Source organism: Ambystoma mexicanum, chromosome 5q (assembly GCF_040938575.1).
Source record: "Ambystoma mexicanum isolate Mex_15411 chromosome 5q, UKY_AmexF1_1, whole genome shotgun sequence".
Taxonomy (NCBI): Eukaryota; Metazoa; Chordata; class Amphibia; order Caudata; family Ambystomatidae; genus Ambystoma; species Ambystoma mexicanum.
Genome location: NC_090933.1, coordinates 1,135,927,050 through 1,135,954,575, shown reverse-complemented (window position 1 = coordinate 1,135,954,575; position 27,526 = coordinate 1,135,927,050). Strand labels below are relative to the sequence as shown.

General features: G+C 44.7%; 1 protein-coding gene across 1 annotated transcript in view; it reads left to right on the top strand.

The window, feature by feature from the left end:
• Positions 1 to 27,526, top strand: part of LOC138498361 (extracellular calcium-sensing receptor-like) — a 316,510-nt gene that overhangs the window by 185,147 nt on the left and 103,837 nt on the right. The window contains exons 9-10 of the mRNA XM_069622146.1: positions 13,797 to 13,863; positions 14,283 to 14,406. Of these exons, the coding sequence (XP_069478247.1) occupies positions 13,797 to 13,863; positions 14,283 to 14,406 (191 nt within the window). The remainder of the gene's footprint in view (positions 1 to 13,796; positions 13,864 to 14,282; positions 14,407 to 27,526) is intronic.

Below are 27,526 nucleotides of genomic sequence, written 5' to 3'. Positions count from 1 at the left end.
CTGGGTGATCATTGGATGTTATGAACCAGTCGTTGACATTGTGCAGAATGGTTGCAAACCATTATGGCTAAAACTTGCCAAACTACTGACTTTGGTCGAAGACAGGGGAGCCCCCCTGCAGATAGTGCCATTGGAACGTTTAAAATTGTGCTTAAAAAATAATGGCACTAGAAATGTTGGAGAAAATAAGAATTGTGGTTGAATATTTGATGTTCCAGGAATGGTACACGTACTGCAGTGATCATGGATCATTATTGGGCTTGTGGAGCCAGAGCTTATATTAAATTGCCTGCAGATTGGGGAGGAATATGCACTGATGAATGTCCATGTTCCAGCTTTGGTTATTCCAAAAAGCGATTTGCAAATTGACAATTTCCCAAAAGCAGATGCTCACCTGAGGAAGAAGAGATCTGTGGAGCTGAAGAAGAGGATGAAGAGAGAAAACTATTTCTCAGCTAAGTCGATAGAAGCTTTCGATGGCATACCATATGACCAAAGTCTGATTAGCCAGACTTCATCTGTATTAACGTTTATCTTCATGCCAGCTATCCAAGTTGGAGCAAATACCAAGTGGCTACAAATCACCAGATGGGAATTGCTGCAGACAATTAACACTACAATAAAGGGATTAAATGCAATCAGAGAATAGATGAGAGATATAAGACTGATGACTTGATATGGTCTGGATATGATTGAAGCAATGGATGGAGGTGTTTGTGCAAAAATCGGAGAATCATGTTGCACATTTATACCTTCTCATGACGACGAGTATGGAACCTTGACAGAGGCAATATACATGCTGAGGAAACTCCATGGTCAGATGATAGATGAAGTTGAAGACATTGCTGATGACAGTTGGTTTGGATGAATGTTGTCATGGGTTCCACAATGGCTGGCAGACATGTTCAAGTTTCTTGAAGCCCTGATCGTATTGGTATTGCTTGGATTTTGTGTGATCAAGGTAATAATCTCACAATTCAAGAAGACAGCAAAGAAAGCCATAGGAATTAAGATTATGATTGATGTTGAATCAGGATGGAAGCCTAAAAACCTGACAGACAAAGAAATACGCGACTTTGTGAAGGCCTGTATTCATGCACCTGAGGGGACAAGGTTCCTGTATCCGAGGAATCATAAGAAATATGTGGGAAGGTGGATCTACTGTAGTCCAAGTGGACAATGCAAGCTCATGACATGGAATAAAGGGGAGCATGTGAAAACAGCAGGATGCCTGAAGGGAGTCATAAAGATATGGGTCCCAAAGAAGCTGATCTTCAGGCCAAGATGTCTGGATGTGAAGGATGATGTGAGAGTGGTTGATGAATCGCCCAGAGGGGGGAGTGTAGAGGACGAGCCAAGTACCCCCACCTCAACCGTCCCGCCCATTTTACCTATAGATTGGAAGCCAGAGTATGTGACGTACACAGAACAGCTGAATCAACAAAGAGCATAGTATGGACTCAGTCCAGTACCAGTGAAAGTGCCAGTACCTAAGAGAATCTGGGGGCCAAGGTAACCATTGAGAAAGCCATATCTACATATAGGAAAATATGATGGCCATTTGAATGAAATACCTGAAGAAGCAGAGCCAATAAGCGACAAGGATGAATGGTAATGTTATTTACCATTGCCAGTATATGTTACATGAAGCTGAGATGACATACATAGAAGAGATGCAGTGATCAGAGAATGCAGATATTCTATAAGGCATCAAGGATAAGGGACATCTTGGGATCAAGGTGAAGAAGCATATGCCAGAGAAAAGATTAAGATATTAAGTTGTTTTACATATGTACAGATGCAGAAGAAATGCAAGCAGCAAAGTAAATCATGAAGCTAGCTCTAAGCTTATAGTTTACAGACTGCGGTGTGATGAACCCAGTCGGATCTGCACAAATCACCTGGCAGGCACTGGCTCTTGTGATATCAGCAGGAGTAAAACTAAGCCGGGCAACCAGGGGTTAAGAATTCACATCAATCAGGGGGGATAGATTGACAGTGTGTATGTCCAATCACAACCAAAGTTCAAGTGTTGACTTTCTGTTTTCCCTCCCTGTGGTGGCTAGGAGACCGGAGAGGGAGAGTTGGAAAATGACAGTTACGAGTGGGCGTATTAGAAAAAGCCCAGCTGAAGCAGAAAGAAGAGTTTTTGACAGATATTTAAGTTAAAAGAAAAAGGGCGTGGTTGCGCTTTCATGTAGTTTCTTGAAGAGGTCCTGAAAACAGTCGTGTACCAGAGAATCGGAGCCGCTGACTGGGTCGGAGTGTCGAGACGCTGCTGACCTTGAGAGAAGGAGAATTTGTTCGTACCGAGAGGAGGAGAAATCACAGTCTCCTGTAAAGGTGCGGCAGTACCGGAGGAAGTAACCTAAGATTAAGCCTGGAGATTGTACGGCGGGGAAGCCGCAACACGAACGCTGACACGGAGCCGTCGAGTCAAGGAAAGCCCGCTGAGAAAAGGGGCGGAGAAATCCCAACCACTGATAAGAGGCAGAGCGAGAGGCGACGGAGTCCCGTCAAGGAACTTGAACAGCGGTAAGCAGCTGATTAGAGGGGCGAAAAGGCCTTCATAGCGAAAGAGGTGGGAGGAAACTGTGCCAACGCACGAAGCACTCGCGTCATATAGTTTTTACAGACTTGTTGAAGTTTTTTTCGTTTGAAGAGGCATTTATTTTTCCCTGGACACTGACATTGTTATAAGGGTAGTTTGAAACCCTGGTGAACCAAGTGGCAGAAAAGTGAAAAGTGAAAGTATGAGACACTAAGATACAAGCAAGTATAGATGAAAGCTCGAGAGAGAGGGAGTTGAAGATAATCCCGACACAGCACAGTATAGACCTTTGTGAAGAACGTTGACAAGAAGTCGTTGACAAATAAAGTGTGAAGTTGTACGCCCGATAAAAGAAACCACAGAGCTATAAAAACCAAAAAAAAGGATGGGGAAATGATCTAAGAAAATACAAAGGCAGTACAAAGGAGGAAGGAAGCTAAGAAGGAGGAAACCCGAAGAGTCAAGGCCGTAAGAAAGATCCTAAGACAACGTTGATTGTAAACACAGATCACTAACAATGAGAGAGTGAAACCTGAGAGACTTACCTGAATAAACTCACCAAGTTGCCTGAGGAGATTTTCTGTCCAGCTGCCACAAGAATTCAAGACGTATCCTTTACTTATAAAGAAAAGTTCAAGTTAAACACAAGTTGTTTACCTGAAAAAATACCCTACTTTCAGTCTCAGCGTGTCAAGCTGATTGGCCCTAGAGGACCGCGTACCTGTAGTCTTGGTGGATGGTCTTGCAGAGGCCGCCAGTCTGGAGTCCGGAAACTGATGAAATAGCGGCACGAGGAATCAGCCCCTCCACCACCCAAAAGAGGAATTCGATTGGTGCATATGGTTCCAAAGGTTTGCAGGATAAAGTTCGGAGACAGGCAAGACAGGAAGAGTGAGAACAGCTGAAGGCTGGCTGACTCAGGGCAAGACCCAGGTAAGTACTGGAGGTTGGCAGACCCAGGACAGGCCACAGGTAAGGGCTGGAGTCCGGCAGGCCCAAGGTAGGCCACAGGTAAGGGCTGGAGGCAGGCTGACCCAGGACAGGCCACAGGTAAGGGCTGGAGGTAGGCTGGCCCAGGACAGGCCACAGGTAAGTGTGGAAGCAGGAACAACGAGGCGAGCAAAGCGAACCGCGTTGAGACGCGACTCGCTGAAACTCGCGGCCTCTTTTATGGGCCGCCGGCGCCCGAGAGGCCTGGGACGCAAGCCGTTCCGTTTCCGGACGCCGGCGGACCCATAACGAGGCTTGGAAAGCAAGCCCCACCAAGGAGGTGAGCCCGGTCCACGGCGCATGCGCGGAACCGAGAGAGAGGTCTTCCGCGCATGCGCCGAAGGCCGCCAGCCCCGTAGCCCGTCGCTCCCCTCCCGGCGAGTCCCCTCCCGGCGAGTCCCCGAAAGCAAACGCGCGGGTAGACTCGCCAGGAGGAAATGGGAGCGGCAGACCCCAGTCTCCCGCATGACATGACACAGCGTAATCATTTCATAATACCTAGAACACAGGCTTACATGCGGGAAGTGCCAATGTATACATATAGGAATGAACGAACTATAGATGGTTCAATTAACGTGTTATAGCAGGCTGGACAGTAGCAAAAGGCCGCATTTCAGTGTGTCACAGTTAAGCAGAAATTGAATTACAAGTGAGTTTCAGTGAAAGGCGAGGCTGAACGAGCCAAGAAGCCAAGGTCTTATCAAAACTGGAGTAAACTGACTTTGGATACAAAATCGTGTGAAAGAACAAACCTCCTGTTCAGAATGCACGAACATAACAAGGAAGATGTCAGAGGTCTACTGGAAAGTAATACTGAATGCACGAAAAGGCTCGATTTTATGGTTTTTAGTCACATGGAAGCTTGAAGTTGGATTAACATGATAGTCACACCTACGCATGGAGGAAGACAGTGGTTCTCACTCCCTAATTTTCTCAGAGCTAAGAACATTCTCAAGGACGAATTTCAAAGGTCTAATTGACAGCAGACCACTGAGGTGATAATGGATTAATATGCTAATTGGTGGGTAGCTAAAGTTAAGGCGACCTCGCCAGCACCTGCATGTCCAGTCTGTTTGCTACTAACGTAGATGGAAAAACACTGAAGAGGGTGGAGTGCCAACGAATTATAGAGGACCTGCATATTTAGGGGTCCTATAGTTGTGTACACCAATGGGACGTCGTGTATTTAGTGACGTTCACAGTGGTCTTTTAAGGGGAGGGCTTAGTTGCCCCACCTGATGTTAAGTAACCAATCACATAGCTACACTTTTTTAGACCAGTATGGATCATATACTTAGATGTTCATGAACAACCTACCCCTGTTACTCTTAGGTTTTTGTAGTTTGCCACGTAGGATGACGTTAGTAAACATGTGGTTTAGACGTCATTGATGACACATATTGCTTATAAAATCTCAGTTTTTTCTTAAAGTATTTTGAATTTGAAGATTGAGCAATTGCGTTGATGTTCGTTATGCTCCCTGTTTTAGATAATTGGTATTAAAACAGTCTTCCTTTTGTCAACTTCCTGAGTCGGCTCCATTGTTGATGCATGAGTAAGGTCTGCATTCCCATCCATCTCAAGGATAATTGCTACTCATCAAAGGGGCTGGGCTATCCAGTTCAACCATCTTTCTTTTCACTGAACTATTGATGACATTATTTTCAGAAACTTTTGTGTGGTCAAAAATGTTTGAACAATATATCACAGCATGAGATTGGAAAGTGCAAGAGGGAGAGCAGATCTGTGCATGAATAACAGGGCAAGGGGAAATGAAAGAAGGAAAAGAAAATGAACACACATAAATATACACTCCTAGCTGCCTCACACACTGAGGCCCACAATTGTAATTGTGATTGATCGCAAATGAACAAGTTCCCTCCCTCCCCATCCATAGCCCCACATTAGCAAATAAAGCACCCCAAGCAAAGGGTCAACACCTCATGACTATCTCATGTAACACTATAACATGTTAAAAACTAATTTAACAGACCCAACAGAACAATTTGCAAGTAAGCAATAGGTAAACTCTCCTCCTAGCCTAGGGATCCCTGTTTCACAACAGTCAATTTAAGTCAACATACCTTATATCCCAAGGATCTAGCTACTGGAGTACTGTCACCATACCATACACTTCCGGATAGACATCAGAACCCAAAGTGAAAGCGAACCTAGGAAAGTGAATGATAACCACCCTTCTCCATGCGCTCCACATCTCAAACCCAAACTATTAGTGCGCAAGACCAGTTGCATATAGCATGCATATATCAGGTAAAAATCTAGAGAAGGAACGCTGAACTCTGCACTCTGACGGCAAGCCCCGATTAATAGCCAGTTAAACACAGCACCAAGTCATTCAAAACTGCGCATATCTTGGTGTGGGGCCATATAAGTGTGGTGAACCTGGAGCGCAAACGATGCACAAAAGGCAAGTCCAGAATGGAGGAAAGAGCAATAATTCCCATCTCGGCAGCTGAGCACACCACAATTATCCAGAATAGAAAAGTGAGGAATGTTGGACATTCACACGCCAGTAGGTGCACTGCAAACCCCAGGAACTTATATGGCCCCACACCAAGATATATAAAGTTTTGAATGACTTGGTACTGTGTTTAACTGGTTATTAATCTGGGCTTGCCAAACCCCAGGAACCTGATGCTGTTGAAACCCTATGGTATTTAAGGTTTAAATTCCATAATAACTCAAGTGGAAATCTCTGAGGTCCTGCCCACCGTCTCACATAAGTATTAAACCACATTGGTTTCTATGCATCCGCAATTTGATTGGAATGAGTGAGCTCAAGCTCGTTCAAGCACTAGACTATTCGCATTATTGGTCAGTTCAGTAGCCCTTTCTGTCACCCCCTCTAGTCCCCTGCATATGTACCGTCCTTCTCCTTTCTACTCATCCCTTGCCCAGTTTCCCCTTACTTTGCTTCCACCTTTCCTGATTCTTTATTTTACTAACCGCCACTCATTCCTTGTCAAATGTATGTCCTCTGCATTCTCTTCTGCACTGTCCAAAATGTGTTGTATGATCTTCCTGCCATAATACATCATATGGTTCCTTTTTCTGCCACAATGCTTCTGTCTTACGAGTGACTTATGGTCTTCGTTTTTGTGTTTATTAACTAATACTAATGAACTTGCTGGATCAATGCTGATATTCCACCTTTTGGTGTTCATTTCCTACAGGAAAGAAATGCTTTGAGCGACATCTGCACCCCCCTGAAGTCAAACCCGCCACCTCGTCTCAAAACAGAATGCTTGGTATTTTCCAGGTTTCCCCCCTCATCACCACACCACTGGGTCCTATCCGCACCTACGCCCATGATCCCCTACCTCGCTGAAAATGTGCAATCCATCTAGGCGGGGAAATGGGGACATAGATCATAACTTGAGGTCAGCCATCAGCGTTATAGTCCCTCCCCCATCAACGCTGAGACTGACCGCTGTACAGCAGAGATGCCAACATGATTCCAGACGAAGGACCCCATGATGCTGAGGCATGTGTCATTAGAGAAAGGGAACCAGCAAAAAAGAAATAAAGGTTAAACTGCCCAGAAATCCCAGTGCTATCTTCCCCCATCATACTATATAATAAAAGGCCAGGGGGGTCATTACGACCCTGGCGTTAAGGGTTCAACGGCGCCGTAAAAGGTGTCAGCGCCGTTAAACCCCTAACGCCTGATTACGAGGTCCCTTTGCAGAACCCGACCTTAACGGCTGGTTTTACCAGCCGTTAAAGTAGGGTGCCGCAAAGGGACTTCGGTGCTAATTTTGCGGTACCGTACTTAGCGCCTTCCCCAGTCCCATTGAGTCCTATGGGGCGAAAATGGGAATGGGGAAGGGCCATGGTGAAATGGGGAAATACCGCCCCGCCAACCTTGGAATGGGGCGGTATTTCCCCATTTCACCATGGCGGACTCGTTACAACACCGGCACCAACCATGGTGCTAATAGCGCCATGGTTTAGCGCCGGGGTTGTAATGAGGGCCCTGGTTTGCCCGAAGCTGTCCTACCCACTTCACCTGTTATCACCAGCAGAGGGAGCTGTTGCCTTACGCATACAACAAAAGGACTTCAAGTTCATCTTCCAGGCAAACATAAATGTGTATCTCAAACCAAAACAGGGATACCACTTTAACGGCATACTTCAAGTTGCATACACTATGAATACATATACATTTAAAAAAACATATAAACAGAAATTCATTTGATTAAGCACTATTTCTCTGAAAAAATAAATTACTTTTTTATTATACTTATGTAAGTATTAATTGTAATATTTCTTGGTGTGAATTATTATAGCAATAATATTCTTCATGTACATTTTAAACTTTATTTGACTTCAATTTACTTTATTTTACGATCTTATGTCTACTTCAAATCATGCTGCACTTGACTTGTATTTGTATTTTTTGTATTTGTTTATTTGTATTGCGCACCTTGCCCTGAGGCATCTGGGCGCATAATTTGACGAAAGTGGTTACAAAGGTTACAAGCGTTAACAAAAACAGCTTTCCTCAAGGGAAAGGGTACATCTTAGTAATACGGAGTGCAGGACTTAAGATACAGGCATGATATAAAACAACAGACTAAGAGAAAAAAACAGGATATGGACAAGAATGTAGAAAGGTTACAAGAGAGATCCCTGGGCGATTAGTAAACAACAACATATGTCAAACAATCAATGTGTCTGGCTGCAGTATTTCGAGGGATAGGAGAAGGAAGTGCAAGTTCCACCTTACCGTAGAAGTCCCATGAGGTTTAGGAAGATAATGCCGAAGCATCCAGTTCGTGGAGCAAAAGTTTGTTTTTGTTTTTAAAGGAGTGGACAGAGGGTTCTGTTCTGAGGTTGTTGGGTAAAGTGTTCCAAAGTTTAGCCACTAGAACTGGGAAACTAGAGCCCCCGGCTGTCTGCAGCTTGTAACTAGGTATAGTCAGTGTCTGTACTTGGGCAGACCTCAGGGGTCTGGTTGCGGTGTGCTGCATGAAGCGATTGGTCAAGTAAGCAGGTGCCAGGTTACTCTGGGCCTTGTGTGTTAGAGCAAGGACTTTGAGAGATATGCAACGTGTGACTGGGAGCCAGTGTAGATTACATCTTGTGTCAGAGATGTGTGAAGTCTCCTTGGGACTTTAAGGGCAGCCCTGATAGCATTGTTCTGAGTGACCTGTAACTTGTCCAAATTTCTTTGGCTAGTTCCTAAGTAGAGGGAATTACAATAATCAATTTTGGACATGATGAGAGTTCTAGCGAGGATGATACAATTGTCGGTTGTCAGGAAGGGTCTGCAGGCTGTGATGAGTTTGCCGGTGTAGGCCGATGCCGAAACCACAACATTCGTTTGTCTGTTAAGGGACAGTGTTGAGTCTAAGCAGATGCCAAGTGTTTTTGTAACATTGGACACTTTGATAATGTTCCCATCAATAGTAAAAGATTTGTATTCTGGGTTAAGTTTGGTGAGTTTGGAAGGGGAGCCTAGGATAAGTAGCTCTGTTTTTTCATCATTAAGACAGAGCCCATGATGTGCCATCCAAGCATGGATGGCTGTGTAGACTTCATTGAGTGCTTTGGCATCGGTCACATAGTCACCGGTGATAGGGATGAGTATCTGGGTATCGTCCGCATAGTTGGTGTAAGAGACACCCAGATAGTCAAGTATATCAAAGAGTGGTTTAGTAAACACATTGTACAATGTGGGAGAAACACAGAAGCCTTGTGGGACTCCACACGGGACGTGTGCTGGTTCAACTGAGGCAAAAGGAGAGAAAACCTGCATGGTTCTATTAGCCAGAAAGGAACTAATCCAAGATGTGGCTGCGTCCGAGAAGTGGGCCGCTATTTTAAGGTGGTGACATAGGATTTGATGGTCGACCAAATCAAAAGCTGCTGAAAGATCAAGGAGAAGCAGGAGTGCCTGCTTGCCCTTGTCTTTCAGATCCTCAATTTGTGTTTTTAAATCAATCAAGGCTGTACCCGTCCCATGTCTAGGTCGGAAGCCTGATTGTCTGAGACCTAATAGATTCTTTGTTTCGAGGTAATCCTGAATTTGAAGGTAAACCACCTGGTCTAGGATTTTAAGTAAGTAAGGCACCGTGGTGATGGGCCTATAGTTGGATGGGTTACTTGGGTCAAGTGTGGGTTTTTTAATTAAGGGGATGACCCACGCATCCTTGAGGTTATCTGGTACAATACCAGGTTCTTGTATTACTCTCACATCCCTCAACATTATATATATGTGAGTCCAAAACCCATAAGTGGAATCCAAGAGCACGAGGAGCAGATGCAACAACTGGCCATATGTACTATGTTGAACTTTCAACTAATTCTGTGAGATTTTGTTTGAGGTTACGACTCCTCCATGAAAAAAGGGTCCTTAACAAATTTGTTTTTTTCTTTTAACATAAATTATGTTTAAATACATCACATAATATATTTGCACACTGAAAATGACTTCCTTTACTCACATTAGCCCGCGTACACAGACGTTTCCACTAGTATAATATTATACAATATAATTTAACGAATAGTAAATCAAGTACCATAACAATAAAAGACCTGGAAAATAAAATAAAGCAACCCACATTATCAGTATTAAAAAGAAAATTAGAGATGCTGCAACAACGAAGTTTAAATACAACATGATATGCAGTAAAATAGCTCAGTGAAGCAGTTTTAGCAGAACAAAACTTCAGGAACATTTTAACTAATCTTTCCTTTCAGCTGGGTGCCTCGAGGCTAATCAACAGCTTCCTCTGGGAATTTAGTAACCTTCATGGCCTGCAGAGGAAAGAGCTCCAGGATTGCTGGCCTCACCCGTAACAGTCTTCATGTTCAGATCCCTGGCTCTCCCCTTGCTTCATTGAATGCTTTCCTTTTTCCACGATTTCCTTTGGAAAATCTGGGTAATTAAGTTCAGGGGTGCAAACCAGAGAAGCACAGGCTTCCATCTCCTACAGGGTCTTATTTTTTTCTCTTTCAAGTTGGATTACCTGCTCACGCCAAAAATAGAATAGATGGGTGGCAGTTCAAGCACGTATATTGATAATCAAATCTTGTCATGCATCCCATGCAGAGTTCTGCATGGGACCCTCCAATCCCCCACCCATGAACCAAAAATCGTGGTATATCATGTTAGGTGGTATTTGTATAGACCTGACTCGGTAATGCCCCAGCAGCTCGGGCATATTGCTTAAATCTAATGATCATGACAGTTCCATCCAGCCCTGGCCTTTCAGCCAACAGCAGTTTGCATTCTGGAACTTGTCGTTGTACATTTCCAATTTTTTTGGGCCCCAATTCCTAAATGCAAAAAGGTACTGGTGTAAAAGCAAATACCACCCACTTGGCAGCTACTTTCCAACAAAAGTTGAAATAAAGGCAGCTGGCTGGCTGCACTTTCCACTCATGACGTGGGGCATATAGGAGACGCCTGTAAACTCCTCTATGTTGTGCCATCAAGACGAGTGTTTTTTGATCATTGTCTGAAACAGGCTTGCAGGTTACTGCGGTATGTTATGAGATTAAAGTCTGAATGTCCATAAAAGAAGTAAACATTGTTTTGCTTGTAAAATAGGCATACAGCTTTGTAAAGTTTTTCAATTATTTACTTTATGTTTTGTTTTGAGAATTAATCAACAGCAGGGTGTGGTAGAGATTTGTTTTAAAAAAAGATGGCTAATTACACCGTGAATATTAGCACTTTCCCAGAACATTTGCACTTAACATATAGAAGACTCTCTGAAGATGACCTTGCCATTGTGACGAATTGTATTCCACTCTGCAGGAGTAAAAGGATGAGTAGGGATACAAATGCCCACTCAGCCCTCACACTTCCACAAACCAAGACCCAACGCAATCCTAAAGTTAAAGCAGGCAATGTGGTCATGTGGGCCAAGGGAAGGCTATGCTCTTAAGAGGGGTATGAATGTGATTCAATAGCAACCGAAACAGCGAAGTATAACAGCCCCAAAATAAAGGGACTGTCCAATATACTAAATAGAAAACATTGTACAAAGCCCACCCCTTTGTAAAGACAGAGAAAATGCAAGTAGCACTCAGAGCATGAATGCAAAGGATATGTCTTTGGGTAAACAAAGTGCTGAAGTGGCCTAATCAGTCTCGAAGGGGTAGTTCAGGGTTAACAGGACCTGGTTTAGGTTCTTGGTGGGTTCATGGATGTTGAACTCAGTGCCGAACGTAGATGTGAGTAGATCAGGCTGAGTTCGGGCGCGTCAGAATGTGTGGGCCCACGCTAAAAAAGGCTGTCGAGTAGTGGCCAATGCACTTGCTCTGTGTGGTCAAAGAGGGGCTTTCAGCGATGCAGGTCAGGGTGGTCCAAAGATCTCTTTGCAGTTGGGCTAGGCTGAGTCATGCTTCTAGCCGCTGGGAGGGGTCTATACATGATGCTCGAGTGGTTCCATTTGGCGGGCGACTGTCGTCAAAGTGGTAATCCTGGGTTTGTCGATGTGCAGGTCGGTGAGGCCGCCGTTCGAAGGCTAGCTGGGCCGAGCCGTGGTTGTAACCTCTGGTTAGAGTCGGCATGTGACTCGCCAATGGTGCTGGTTGGGTCCTGACAACGGTCAGTAGCTTCGGGCCTAGCAAATGACTGGCACAGCTAGGGCACGATGTAGCATCCAACTGGGTGAAGTGCAAGCAATAATACGGATTGATGGAGGAGGGCAAAAGCCAGTGCCGGCATCTCCCAGAACAGGAATCTTCAGCTCGTCTGGTACAGGCTGCTGTGAGACCCACTCGGAGGGACTTGAGGGCAGGAGGGTTCTGTACAGGGTCTGCTCTCCCGGCTTTAGAAGATTCTGGTGCAGATTGGCAGGTCCTGGTCCACAGAAAAAGTTCACCCACAATTTACCCTTGGAGTGGATGGGATCAGATCTTTCTTCCCAAAGGAAGTGCAGTGTGTTCTTCTTGGTTGCTCCAGAGCGAATCTTCAGTGTTCTGGGAGGATCTAAGAAGTGGTGGGAGACCAATTCTTTTAAAAGCAATAGCCCACATGTGATTGGACTACGGCCAGCCTGCCTTAGTGGTCCAATCACTGTTCTTGAAAGAAGTGGATTTAGCCCTTTTGACATCACACGCAAAGTGTTTTGCTCTAGAGGCAGTGGAGAGGACAGGAAGGAGAGTGAGAGGCAGAGAGAAACCAAATGGTGGAAGTCTCCTTCAAATGAACAGATTGCTCTATTCGAATTCCACCCCCTTTCTTTCTCACTAGGATCAAAAGACCTTTGAAAAGCAGCACCCTGGTGTGAGGCTACTCCCTATGAATGGGTGTGATCCTTTGATGCCTGGTCCCAGACCAGCTACCTGCTGTGCTTCAGTCCCCGGCAGAGGTTGTTACCTGCCCTCACAAAGCGATCAAAGAAGAGGCGTGGCGATTCAGGTTCCTGTCCTGTCAGGCTCAACTCGTCTGGACCGAATACACATCACCTTCCACAGCAATGCTTGGCTCACAGGAGCAGACACATTTTTGTTATCAAATTGGATTTTGCTGTAATACCTTTGAGAATACCATCCACCATACCCTAACTCCGGTATGGCTTGCTTATATTTAAATATTATTCTGCCACATGGAGGTAGACCCATAATGATAGTGTTTTGGAACAGGGGTGCATATCTTAAATGCAGCCCCTGCTCTCCCGAGACTTGACTGTCACTGCAGCTTTCGAACGGGCACTTGTGACCTCTGGACCTGCTTTGTGGCACTGGTAGTGGAGGCACTGAACATTAGGGTACTGATGCAGCAGGACAAAGGTACACACTATGCCTTTGGCATGGAGCTTATGAAAGGGGACCGTGATCAGCAGATTTCCCTTTCAGAAATGAAATTACCAGCATCATTTTAATAATTTAATAAAAATCATAAAAGCCATGGCTCTTACACCTTTGCCAAATGGCAACCCATCACAGACATTTAACATTAATTGCTGTCTGCTCGGCAACCCTTCAGTGACAAACGAGCATGCCAAGAAAATTTGATGGAACTTCACCAAAGTTATGACAGCTCCTCAGCTGAACCATCCATCACACACAATCTGTCAGAGCCTCACAAACCTGAAAAGCCTCATAAACCCAGTAGGGCCTATGTCTATGTTCTCTAGCATCATCTGTTTCCACTAAATCTCTTGTGTGTGCTGGAAATATCATAATGAATTTCTGCAAATACCTGGTGCCCGAGGACATTCTCGAAATGCACCATATTGTTAATAACTTGTACATACTTTCTGACCTCCTGCAGAACAAGGAGAACATACTACATAAAGGATTTGTTCTGGTTATTGGAAGACTGTAAAAACATCTGTACAGTAAGAACATTTGTAGAAAATGTAATTTATAAATGGACTACATGTACGAGGCCCTAGTCATTCTCATTATGGCTTATCCTTGACCACAATACTCAGTCTTCCTATTTGGAGTCCAAGTCCTTGCACGCTCAGACCAACTAACCAGACTCTCCTATGATCAGATGGTAGATGGCTAACGAGTGCCTTGATCTATCTCAATAGACATATCTGTGACTATTTACATCCATTAACCAAGGTCACAATAGCTGCACTTTACTGTAAGTAGCAGGAGAATAATAGTTTGACTGAAAATTGCAAACAAATCTTTCTCGATGGTAAAATGTTTTCATCAATGCTGATAATTGAACCAAATGTATTACAAAGTAATGGTGGATAGTACAGGTAGTACTCACTTTTTCTATTGTCCATCACTATTCCAGATCCCTCGTTCAGCATGCAGTGATCCATGCAAACCAGGACACCGAAAAGTGACGCAGCCGAGACTACCCATCTGCTGCTTCAACTGTGTCCTCTGTCCTGAGGGCGAGATAGCCAATCAAAGCGGTGAGTCCAATATTACAGGTAGGAGAACTAGCTCCCTAAAGAAATGAGGCTCCATCACATTCATCTTGACTCGAAATATTTCAATTCCCCAAAAAGAAAATGTGCAGCAATGAACATTTGAAAAGGCACCTGTCTGCAAATAACATATAAAACACTTTCAAATTATCAGTGAGTTCAAAGATCATCAGATAAAAAAGTGATAGAGCAGCCCATGGATCGTCACAGCTATTTGCGTGTCTCTCCCAGGGCAAAGCAGTAGCTATCCGACAATAAACGAAGGCAAACATAACTCACGGAGCATCATCAAATCACCTCGCTCCCACAATCAAGAACAATCATCTGTGTAATAAAATTGATATTGATAGTCCTAATATATCTTACACTTTGGTAGGTTGCAAATATCAATTATTCCAATTATTCCTATGTCATATCCGTGTGCTCTTTCAATTGGTCCCAGAAAATCATCCCCCAATGAATCCACAACTGTGCCTTACCACAGAGATCTGCAGTGGGAAAAGGAACCAATTGAGCTATATATCCTCAAATTTGTCAAAACGGATCTCAACCTCGACTCCTCTTGCAGCAGCCTCCTTAGAAATCATTAAAAAACAATAGATTAATACAACTTTCAAAAACTCTCAAGATAGCCAGCCATCCCATGTCCCTAGGAAGGACCAAACTATCTATCTCATTTCATGGGCAAACTTACTCTAAATCAGTAGCCCTCCAGCTCTCAGTGTTTATTGCCAAACAGACCCTGGTACTGTAGTGTATGCCCAATCTGGCTTCTATCCAACCTCCAGCATAATAGCCCATACCCAATTGCTGATAATCTCTTTCATGGCCTAGATGGTAGCTAAAACTACATGGATGGGCTTCTTTACCCTGTATGGCCTCTTATAAGATCCACCGAGAGGTGCAGCTTCAACCTTCCACAAGCAAGGGTAGCAATTAGCCAAAACAGTAACACATGGTTCTACCCAATCCTTTGAAAAATATGTTAACATTCATGGTAGGACAAGGAACTCTTGACTTCATTGATATCTGTGACAAAGTCCAATACAGATATCATTCCTCATAAATGGCCAATCCTAAAGGAATACCAAGCTAAAGCTTTGCTAAAAGAAAGTGTACAATGATCAATAGGATATTGAATAATTTTTAAAAAACTTGATCGGTTTTATTTCATATCAAATAGTAGACTTTAGTGTTAGAAGGTAACTTCGGTCTATGACCCAAGACTTTGAAACCTCCTCCCCGTCAACTTCAGACTTGCACCCTTGTTTGTACAGTTCAGGAAGGAGCTCAAGACCTTCCTCTTCAAGGTACGGCTCCTCCTTAACACCTATGCGTACACACCCTCCACTCACCTCCCTACCTCAGACTGGGTGATCTTATCCCCACTGGTTCCTCTTGTTGCTTGTAGATCATTTCATGATAAATTGCCCACCTTACCCCTCCCCTGCTGTTAGCTCCCCGCTCCCTTGTTTTTTCTGCACCTCTCACTATGTTATTCCGTTGCTTCTCAAAGCTATTTATTTCTTTTACTTTTTTGTTTAGCTATGGCCCTACCCACGGGGTCCTGGAGTGCCTTACATGGTTCAAATATTGAAAAGATGGAACTTGAAAAAAGACGTTCAAATGTTTTCAGGAAAGGATAGGAAGATTAGGATAGACAAGTGATAGCAGTCGGGGAGGGCAACGTTATGTGTGGGGAAACAGGTATGTTGTAAAATGCTTTCTGAAAGTGGTGATGGAGGATGCAGTGCGTATGTGGAGAGGTAGGGTGTTCAGGAGTCCAGTGGATACATTTTTTTGTGTGCATGTAAAGTTGTAGAGTAGATTGTGTAGAAGGTGTCCACTGACTTGTCTGGTGATTGTGCGGGTGATGGGTTTGAGTTTGTCATGAAGGTAATTCAGTGGAGCTGGGCAAGAGTGTGGGTGTTGTGTGCATGTTTGGGTAGGTGGAGGATGCGTCTGGCTGGTGCTTTTTGTATGGCTTGCAGGGGGACAACGGTGTTGTTGGGGAGTCCAGTAAGGAGAGCATTTCCATAGCCCAGCTTAGAGAGAATGCGTGCTTGGACTGTGGTGCAAAAGTCATCAGGAGGAAGGATATATCTGATTTTGGGTAGGAGGTGTAGTTGAAGATTTAATGTTTCGGTGACAGCGGTTGGCCGATGGTGAAACCAAGGTATTTAACAGGTGTGTAAAGAGAAATGTGTGGGTTGTCAGTAGTGAGTTCTTGGATCCATTAGGTGGGGTTGGGTTTTGGGCCTTGGGGGAGCAGATGCAATTCTGTGTTGGAAAGGATGACATTTAGGAATTGGGTGGCCATCCAGTTGGTGATGGTGGAGAGAGAGTTGTTAAGGGTTTGGAGTTTTGAAGGGGCTGAAATGTTTTTATTAGATGTCACGATATATTGATTTTTTGATGGTATGATAACCTTAATTTGAAAAATGACAGTATACCGTGTTTTTGCGGTATAGCACACACCTGTGTATAAGCATTGTTTTAAATATTATTTTGCCAGGAAAAGTCACATTTTCAACAAGACACAATATACAAACAAGAAAACATCACCAAGAAGTTGTCTTAGTTCTTCTTACAAACATTTATTTTAGTTTTAACTCAACGGAGCAGGAGGTCCAATTTAACTTTGTAAACAATGCAAACTTTTTAGAAGTTTAACTAAAGAAGTAGGAGGCCAAGACATGTATGACCCTACCGTCTCAAAGTATGATGGCTGGAATGTTTTAAAATCAAACAAATGCAGCCATAGCTCTGGGCAATTACTCACAAATCGATGGCCACCCAGCACAGATCTCAAACACTACATGCCCAATTGCCCATGGCCTGCGAAATGCCATAGCTAAGAAGTGGAACAGATGAAGATTAAGGCAATGACTGAAGTGATAACATAGGAGGAAAGTGACAGCCGCAGGGATCCCACAAACACAGCTTGAAGTTGTAAGATGAGCGCTCAAAGTGCACATTTAAAACCCCTGAACGAACGTAAGAAATATATAGTGGTGTTCTAAGCCTGCTTCTGGCACTGACTGGTGCTGCAAATAATGGGGGAAGCTGCTGTAGGGTAACCCCCTTGAGAGTGACTCATGGCCCCTTTCCACCTGAAGGGTTTAAAGACACTGGCGCCATTTCACATGGACTTCAGTGCAGAGTCACAGAACCCATCTCGAGCAGGGAGAAGAGAGATATAATTTGCTAACTAAAATGACGGGATGGAGAACCACTTGCCGAAGTCACCCCTCTCTCCCATCTTTTAATTTACAAACAACTGCCTCCCCCACCACTGGGGGCAATAAAGCCACATGAACATGTAAATCCCTATAGCACCATCTTAAGCCAAAATGATATTGTGGCTTTAAATTTTACATCCAGAATGATAAGTCCCAGAATGCAAAATAATGTTGACCTGAAAAATCTATTTAAGCCCACTGTACTTTCAGTGATTTTAAGACATGTAATAAAAGAAGTTGTGCAATAAACAAACATAGATATGCAGATTCTTTGCAACAAACCTCTGACTATTTGGTGCAAGTATAAGATCGTATGAGGGTAGGTTTTTAAATTATAAACATATGACAAACCCACACGTAACTCGCTCACAAATAACTTTTGTAGGACAGACTCATATGGATAGTGGCATAGTGCTGCACCAAACTTACCTTCCAGCCACGATGTTAAATCATGACGGTTGATAAGCCTGTAAGGGTCATGGACCATCACAGAAGTAAACACTGTACTGGGTGGGGGTGAGTCTAGAAGCGTGTTTGCGCAACAACAAAAAACGAAATGTATACCTTTTGCAAAGTAGCCAAACGGACCTTTCGGGCTGGGTGCCTGAGACATAGGGCCTCATTACGAGGCTGGCGGTAGCTGTGCCTGTTATACAGGCACGTCTGCTGCCGGTATTCTTTTTTCCGGCGCCCAGAAATGGGCAATTACCGGGTCATTACGGCCTTGCCGGACTCGGTATTTGCCCATGCCTGGGTGCCAGGAAAAATTCTTCCCCATTCCCATTTGAGCCCCGTAGGGCTCAATGGGAATGGGGAGGTCGGATGCACCGGCACCATTTATAATGGTGCCGGTGCAGCCGACATGATCTGCTTGCGGGTGCCCTTACGGCCGCCACGTCAGACCTGGCGGCTGCAATGGCACCCGCAAGCAGAACTCGTAGTATGCCGGTCCGAGAACTACGGTACCAGCATGCTCACCGGCACCGTAGATCCCGCACCGGCAAACTTATGATGAGGCCCATAGTGCTGCACCAAACTTACCTTCCAGCCACGATGTTAAATCATGGCGGTTGGAAAGCCTGTAAGTGTCTTTGACCCTTGCAGAAGTTAACACAGGGCAACGGGGCTGGGGAAGGATGCAGGCTGATTGCAGGGACTGGAAAGGAGCTGGGGGTTGGCATGGGAGTTAGTCTGCAAGCACTAGAAGCGTGTTTGCAACATGAACAAAAAACGAAATTTTGCCAAGTAAAAAAACGGACTTGTATGGCATATGGACAGTTCTGCACCAAACCTAACTTCCTGCAACTTTATTTTTTTGCCTCTAGTCTTTAAATGGGGGATTTGTGTTGCTAACTTTAACAATCAGATTTGCAATGTGCACTGCTTTGCAAGCTCTTTGGGTTGGAAAGTGGAAACGCTCCATCATGCATATGAAAGCCTCTGACTGCCACTAATAAGAAATGAATTTGCAATTGCCCATTTTAACACCGTGATTAGAAAAGCGGTGCATTTGCCATTTTCTTTTTTTTAAAACGCACGTTTTCAGTCCGGCAAACCGTTTCTAAATGCCACAAGCAAGTGCAATCTGAAAATAGCCTAGAAGCTCACATTACCACAATCACCTCTTTCACCCATCCGAGCAGACAGACTTAAATGGTGTGTCTTTTTCGCACCACTTCCAAAGCCCCAGAGAAAGTGTTTTCCTAACACACAACCCACCCGCAGCTAACAGCACATAATACTAGCTGCCCCCCACAGCCCAGACTCCTCAGCCACACAAGCTAAATTGGCACACAGTGAATTCAAACGGAGGTTATTTGCGGTTTGAAAACAAATAGCACATTGAAAGGTGCTGACTGCAGTATTTGAAGCTCCCATGCCACGAACACTGCATATTGTAATTATACACTCAGGAGGGAACGCTTTAAGCTTCCTACTCCAAATAGGGGCAATACAATCAATGTCCCAAAGACGGCACAGAACCCTGTAACTTGGTGGTTTTAGCCCGACGAAGTGCATCACGCTAATTGCAAAAGGAAAATACTCCGCAGCACGTACCTGATTTATTTGGCTCAGATAAGGTGGGAGCCTCAAGGAACCCTTTCTTGTAAATAGCGCTGGTGTAATAAATCACACTTTCGACTCCAGGCTGCAGCACTGCAGTTAAGAAAAGAAAAACTCACCTTTCTTTTTGCGCTCATGCTGTGCCAATTCAAAATCCACACACAGGGCAGGCACCAACGTTGGAGCCAACACCCACCTGTCGCAGCAGTGATCAGCTGTGATTTTTAAAAATAAAATTAGGGTTTTTCTGGAGCCCGAACAGAGCACTGATCAGTCACACTAGGGACTCGGGAATATTCCACCAAGCAGCCTGGGTCAGGCAAACGCCACCTCCCCCAGTACCAGGCTCACTGAACACAGAAAGAAGGCAGCCCAGCCCAGTGCCAGCCCTGCTTGCTTACAATTTGCAATTGCACTCATTGAAGTGCACTGCACAGTACACGTGCAAAGCATAAATTCATCATTTAAATCAGTTTACCGTTAGAAACAAGGTAACAGTTATTTAAGCCAATCAAATTGACCACAGTGTTTATAGCGGTATACCGTAACAACCCTACTGAATATTGGTGGAAATGTATGTTGTGTGTGCTGAGGGTCTGTCAAAGGGATTTAACATATAGGTTGAAAATGAGTGAAGATAGGGAGGATCCTTGCTGGACCCCATACTTGACAGGGGTGGGATCTGATCAATGAGTGGGTATTGGGACAAAATGTGTCCTGTGAGAGAGAAAGGAGGTGAACCAGCTGAATACAGTGCCAGAACGATTCATCCTGTGTGCTAGAATGTCTAGGATGTCTAGTAGAATGGTGCGGTCAATTGTTTCTAAGGCTGAGGAGAGGTTGAGGAGTACATGAAGTGAGTGATGTGTGTCCTTTGTGATTCTGTGGACTAGCAGCTGCTGTGCTGTGTCCAGGCCAAAAGCCAGATTGAAAAGGGTTGAGTGGGTTGTTTGTGGTGATATGTTGTTGCATTTGGGTAGTTACAAAGCGGTCCTTGATTCTGGTGAGGTTTCGGAAGATAGTAATGGGGGCAGTAGTTTTCAGGGAGCATGGGGTCGAGAGATTTTTTTTTGAGGAGGGGTGAGGTTTGTCCTGTTTTGAGTGCAGTAGGGATAGTACCTTGTGATGCTGATGATGTGGAGCCATTGGGGAGCTAGCGTGGTTATGCAATTGGATGCAGCTTGAGGTGGGCATGCATCATCCAGGAGGTGTGCAGCTTTTATTTTCACAGTGAGGGTGATGAGGGTCTCGTCAATGGGGTGGAAGGTGTTCCATGCGTTGAAATGTTTGAGAGTGAGGTGTGTGAGTGGGAGAACTGAGAGGAGGGCTGTCCTGATGTTGTGTAGTTTGGAGTTGAAGTAGTTCATGAGGGAGTTCCATACTGCAGTGGACGAGGGTGCGGAAGGTGTGGATGGTGGTTTAGAGAGGGACTAGACGTAGTTGAATAGCTTCTGGGTATGAATGGTGATGTATTGGAGTTCTTGAGAGTAATGGGTGGCTTTGTAATTGTGCATACCAGTTTTATTTTAGCTGCAAGTGTCTGAGGGGTGTCTTGGTTGAGGGGCATGGGTTCTTTTGCCAGGCTCTTTTTAGGCATCTGGCCTCCTACCTAATAGAGAGGAGTGAACTGTTGGACCATGGTTTGTCGTGGTTGTTGTGGGTATTTTGTAATTTGAGGGGTGCAATTTGTTGAGTGTCTGTGTGATAATGGTGTTGTGTTGGTGGAGTAGGATGGAGAGATGTGGATGTTGGGGGGGTGGTGGTAAGGCTAAGTCTGTAATGTGTTTGGTTTGTCTGGTTGGGGGGTCAGAGGGATGTGTGTCAGGTGGTGGGATATTGTATGATAGTGTGAGCGTGAAGGATATAGCGAAGGGGTCAGACCACAATACCCAGGTTCAATTATCCATGAGTTTTGTGTGTGATGAAAAGTTCCAGAGGTTTGCCAGAAATGTGTGTAGGATAGGTGATGTGTTGTGTGAGGTCATAAGGTGTGAGTGGAATGAGGATAGTCTTTAGTAGGGGACTGGTGTCTGAACGGGAACTAACAGGGTTGAAGTTGCCAAGGTAGAGGTTAGGTGTGGTTGTTAGTACTGAAGTCCAGTCAGTGTGGAAGTTGGAACTGTGTGCAGGAGGGCGATAAATGAGGTGGAGAAAGGTGGGGTGCGGGTGTGATGGAGGGGAGCAGGTGAGAGAGAGTGCTTCAAAGGAAGTGTATGGGGTGTGGTGTGATTATTAAGTGTGAGTGTGTCTTTATAAATTATGGCAATTCCACCACCTTCTATATGTGGGCAGTCTTTGTGGTGGATGCAGGTGTGTTGCTAGGTCGGAAAAGATCAGGGGCTAAGCTAATGTTGGGACTGGCAGGACTCGGGGCTAGCTAGCCTTTTGGTTGTAGCACCTGAGCTTCTATCCGTGGCTACAACCCAAAGGCCCGGGGCTATAGCCTCCTCAGCCCCCCCTGGGCCACACCGCTGGGTGGATGAGAAAGTGCAGGGGAAGCATATCAGGGATAATAAGGGATAATAAGTGTATAGTGTGGGTTTGAGCCATGTTTCTGCAAGGAAGAGTATATATGGGTTATGTGTGTTACTGAGTTCATGAATACCATGTGTGTGAGCAGGTGCAGAATGGCAGTTGAGAAGAATGCAAGTGTATGTGATTTGTTGTTTTAGTGGAATGTTATGTTGGAATGTGATTTGAATGTTGTTTGTGTGCCTTGGGCAAAGCATTGTTGTGTCAAACAGTGGCAAACAGGGGCGAACAGGGAACACAGAATGAAATAGAGAAGGATATACTAGCAACCCTTACCTCTGCTGTCCCTTTGCTCTGGATGCCCGGGTGAATTAACGCCCAACAGACTGTGCTTATATACCAAACGTAACCCAGATGTAACGTAGTCAGAGGTCATGGGGCAGTCCCTGGATCGATCCTGGATGCTTCTTTTGGGTTCTCTGACCTCTGCAGGCAGCCTCAGGCAGATGGAAAGAGGGCGTCTGGTGGTGTTGGGTAAGCTGTGCGTTGATCCCAGGTCAGTTGAAGCCACTTTTGGAGGGGGAAAGACCTTCCAAAGCTATGCCTGCTCCCAATAAATATTCTCAATAAAAAAAAATAATAACAACGTATACCTTCGATACACTCATGCGCATATAGAGAAAGCTTGTAGATTAGGAAGATGTTCCTTTACAAAGTACTGACTCACGAATGGCCAACATTTTTGACTGCCTCATACGATTTATGTGAATTTGCAAATGTAAATAGTGCATGGGGTAAATAAAGTTTACCCCTGTGATATTCTTGGAAATCCACCTGATTAGAAGTTATCCATCCAGTTTGCAGTAATGGATGCAGATTACCCGAAGTATTGCATGCTGTACATCTGGAACTCTGCATATATTATGTGACCCACAGACAATAGGCTGTGCATGCCCTATTTACTAGTATGATCACGCTCTCCTTTTATTGTCCCCTCATCTCTTGCACCCTGCTACACCGTCTCCTTCATTCTCTATGGTTTCCCACTGTAATTTGCATTACTTCAATACTACCTCCTTTCTTTCTTCCGTGGCTTCCACATTGCCTTCTACTGGCTACTTTTCTTCTTTATCACCCGTTATCCTTAGGCTGCATACTGTCTTTGCTAGTCTTCTTTCATTGTCATCCTTTTTCCCCTACTGCAAGCCCCCTAAACCCAGGCTATTGTCCTGTCCCCTTTCCCTCTTGATTGCTCTTCCTAAGTGACACGCTGTTAGAAGAAATCTCAATCTCCTAATGTCCCTGAAGTCCTTTTTTCACTTCACTTTTCTTATAACTCTTTCCTATGTGACGCTAAAAAAGATATTTTTCTGACCTTACTGTTTCTTTCTCCATTATCTATATCATCTCATCACAAACATGATCTCTCCCAGTCCCTCTGATCCCTCACTGTCATCATATCTTTACCACCATGATTTTGCTGACTACCTCACCTCTAAAGTCACTTATCTTTGATTGTCTTTTACCAACACCTCGCACTCCCCTATGCCACCCCAATGCAAATCTTCCTTTTACTCATCCCAGCATGTTATAGCCCCTTTTTCCCTCCTTACCGATCCTGAAAAGGACTATTTCTTAAATTGTGTGTTTTCAAGTCTCTCCTCTTGATCCTTATCCTTCCTCCTTCATCTCTTCTATCTATCCTAACGGTTATGCCTATCTTAGCTGCCTTTTCAGTCACTTACTTCCTATATCGCCCTTTCCCTCACCCTTTAAACATGCAGTCATTATCCTGATCTTGAAAAAAACCTTCCCTTGATCCATCACTCCCTGGAAACTACAGTCTCTTCTGTCTTCTTCCCTTTCTTTCTAAGTTACTCAAACAGGTTGTTATTATCAAGTCTGTTCTTACCTTTCCCAGTACTCCCTACTTCCTCCCCTTCAGTCATGTTTTAGTCCTTCGCACTTCACTGGCACTGCTCTCCTTCTCGTTTCCAACGCTCTTCTTTATGCTTGTTGCAACAAATACTCTTCTATACTACTCCTTCTTGACTTATCCACAGCTTTTGATGTGGCTGATCACCTTAACCGTTTCTCTACTCTCACCCCTCTTGGATTCGCTGATATTAACTATTCAGTCTCCTGGGCTTTTCACTATTATTCTTTAAACTCTCTTCTCTACGGTTTTCCCCAAGGTTCTGTACTTGGACCCCTATTATTCTCACTCTACACTGTTCCTCTCTCTGCCCATATTGGGCCTCATTACAATCCTGGCGTTAAGGGGTTAACAGCGGCGTAAAAGGCTGCGGCGCCGTTAAACCCTTAGCGCCAGATTCACACTTTAACGCCTGCTTTTTGCAGGCGTTAAAGTCCAACCCGCTAAGGGACCTTGGTGCTAATTACGGCACTGTAATTTACGGTGCCATAATTAGCGCCTTCCCCATTCCCATTGAGCCCTATGGGCCAAAAATGGGAATGGGGAAGGGGCCATGGTGAATGGGGATTTACCGCCCCGCCAACCTTGGAGAATGGGGCGGTAATTCCGTCATCCACCATGGCGGAATCCGGCATGGACCATGGTGCTAACAGCACCATGGTACAACGCCAGGGTTGTAATGAGGCCCAATGTCTCATTTAAAATCTCTTGCCACTTCTATGCTGATAATTCCCAGATCATTTTCTCTTTTTCTTCCTTTTCTGATACTCTGGACACTGTGGTCTCTGCCTGTATTCCTGCCATCCGAACCTGGATGCATGCTCATTATCTCCATCCCAAACCTACTAAGACTCCTTTCTCCGCTTCCCTACCTCCCTCGAGTTTCTCCTTTCCACCCTCTCCTCTCTCCGCGTCTTGAAACACTTGTGTATACATGCCATATCATAACATCATCATGTCATCATCTTGTTCTCTGCTACAGCATGCAATTGTATTGTTACCTTGGACTCTTCTCTTTCCTTTTCCTCTTGCATCCCCAACACTGCTGGAATTTGTCAATTTCACCGCTTTGGCATCAGGCATGGCTGTCCCTTCCTCTCCTTGCTAGCCAGTATGCTTCTCATACTTTGCTCTTCTTCTCTCAGCTCATGTATTGCTCTGCTCTTCTACTTGGCCTTCTATTTTCTCAACTTGTTCCCCTACGCTCTGTTTATAATTCCGCTCTTCTTGTCTGTACACACAGACTCCTCAATTATTGCTTTCCTTCTTTTCGTTTCCTTTCTTCCTTGTGGGCTGTTTGTTCTCTTTAATTTTCTCTCTTAGTTACATCCATGGGCTCACCCATATCCTCTGTGTCCTCTTTGCTTTCAAGCTTTCTTCGTTCGTTCTGTTACAAAACTTCCCTGGTGGTTCTCCTCTCACTTTCATTCTTTCTATCTCCTAGTTCCGAAATGCTGGTACTCCCTGCTATGTCCCATCCATTCTTCTCCTTTTCTACACATTTTTCATTCTTGTCTTAAAACATATTTCCCCTCTACTCTTCTTGACAGTTAGTGGACCTCATTATAACCTTGGCGGTAGGCGTGCCTGTAAAACAGGCACGGCTGCCGCCGGAGTTGTATTTTTTCCGGCACCCGTCAATGAGGAATTACTGGGTAATTCTGACATTGCCAGACCCGGTAATTCATGCATTGCTGGGTGCCGGTGCCTGTCAGTCCCCATTCCCATTGAGCCCCAGAGGGCTCAATGGGAATGGGGAAGCTGCATGCACCGGCACCATTCGTGAATGGTGCCGGTGCATGCGGCATGCTGTGCTCGCGGGTGCTGCTCTGCCTGCCAGGTCCGACCCCATCATCCACCATCGATTATTCTTTTTTGTATCGCTTTATTGATGTACCCTTTTGTTGATCCATTGCACAGGGCTTTGGCAAAAACATTATACATGTCTTGATAAATACAAATACAAATGCTAAATTATGCCTCTAATTTCTTTCAATGCGTTCCCACCCTCATTTCTTTTCAATAGGCAAGGTGGTCAGTTCTCACACTTGAATGCATAACATGGCAATAATAATAATAACTTACAATGGTGGCAAGAAGGTGGGCACAGGAGATGCCCACTTTTGCACCCCCTTTGAATGTCCCCATAAGCACAATTGTTTTCAGTTTTGAATAGAAGTGCTTGCTCTTCCCTTCAGAATAAGGAAGCACGTTTATAAAACTTCAGAGACTTATTTGGAAATGTCTACCGCCACCAAAATTAGCTATTTGACCTTATTCAATGGCAATACTGATCTCCTGCTTTATTCCTGAGTAATAGCACATCCTGTACTGCACTTCAGAGTGACATATGGACAACCCATTTATATCATTCAAAAGAACGAATCTCATCACTATTCTTGCCCCACAACATCTCTGATGCACTATAAATACAGCGATGGTGTCACCTTGTGATTCAACCGGGGATGAAGCGTCTGCGCTTGCATGCCCTGAGCACAAGGCACACAGTCACACCATTCTGGGACACGTGTGTGTCAGAGCCAGAACACTGGTGAACACAAGGTTAGAACATTCGAACAGAGAAACATCAGCAGCCACAGTGGTGGACTGTCCTACAGGGAACGCTGGAGATTTCCCGGCAGGCCTCTGCACGCTGGGCCTCTCTCGTGTGCTATTTCTAGATTTTCCCATAGGAAAAGGGGTGGGCTTGCTAAAAATTAGCAATATGGGACCACTTTGACATTTTATTCCAGGGTCTCTTTTGATTCTCAGTCCACCCCTGAGCAGCCATGAGTGCCAATTCCTAACCACATCACCAATGCACTCTTATTTTTTTCCAGCCATTTCACCAAAAGCCCATTTAAATGATGATAACCTGAATGTATTCAAGCTGAACCAGTTAATTTGCAGGACTAACACAAATAATTCAATGGGCCTCATTAGGACCCAGGCGGATTTCGCGGTGCTAAATGCACCGCGAAGCATGGCGGAAAGCCGCCGATAGCGCCATGGGGGTTGGCGGATTTACCGCCCCATTCCGACCTCGGCGGAGCGGTAAATCCCCAATCCCCATTCTGCCCTTCCCCATTCCCATTCTTGCCCCATAGGGTATAATGGGAGTGGGGAAGGAGTTAATTACGCCACCGTAAAATACGGTGGCGTAATTAACAACGAGGTCCCGTAGCGCCATGGTTTTCTCCGGCTGGTAAAACCAGGCGGAGAAAACCTCCATGGCGCTACGGGAACTCGTAGTATGGCGGAGAGGTACGCCATGCACTACGCTGGCGTAAGACCCTCTCCGCCAGGGTCCTAATGAGGCCCTATGTGATTATCGTTGATGTATTATTTAATCTTGGGAAAGAAAATCATGAATACCTCTCTTTAAGATTTT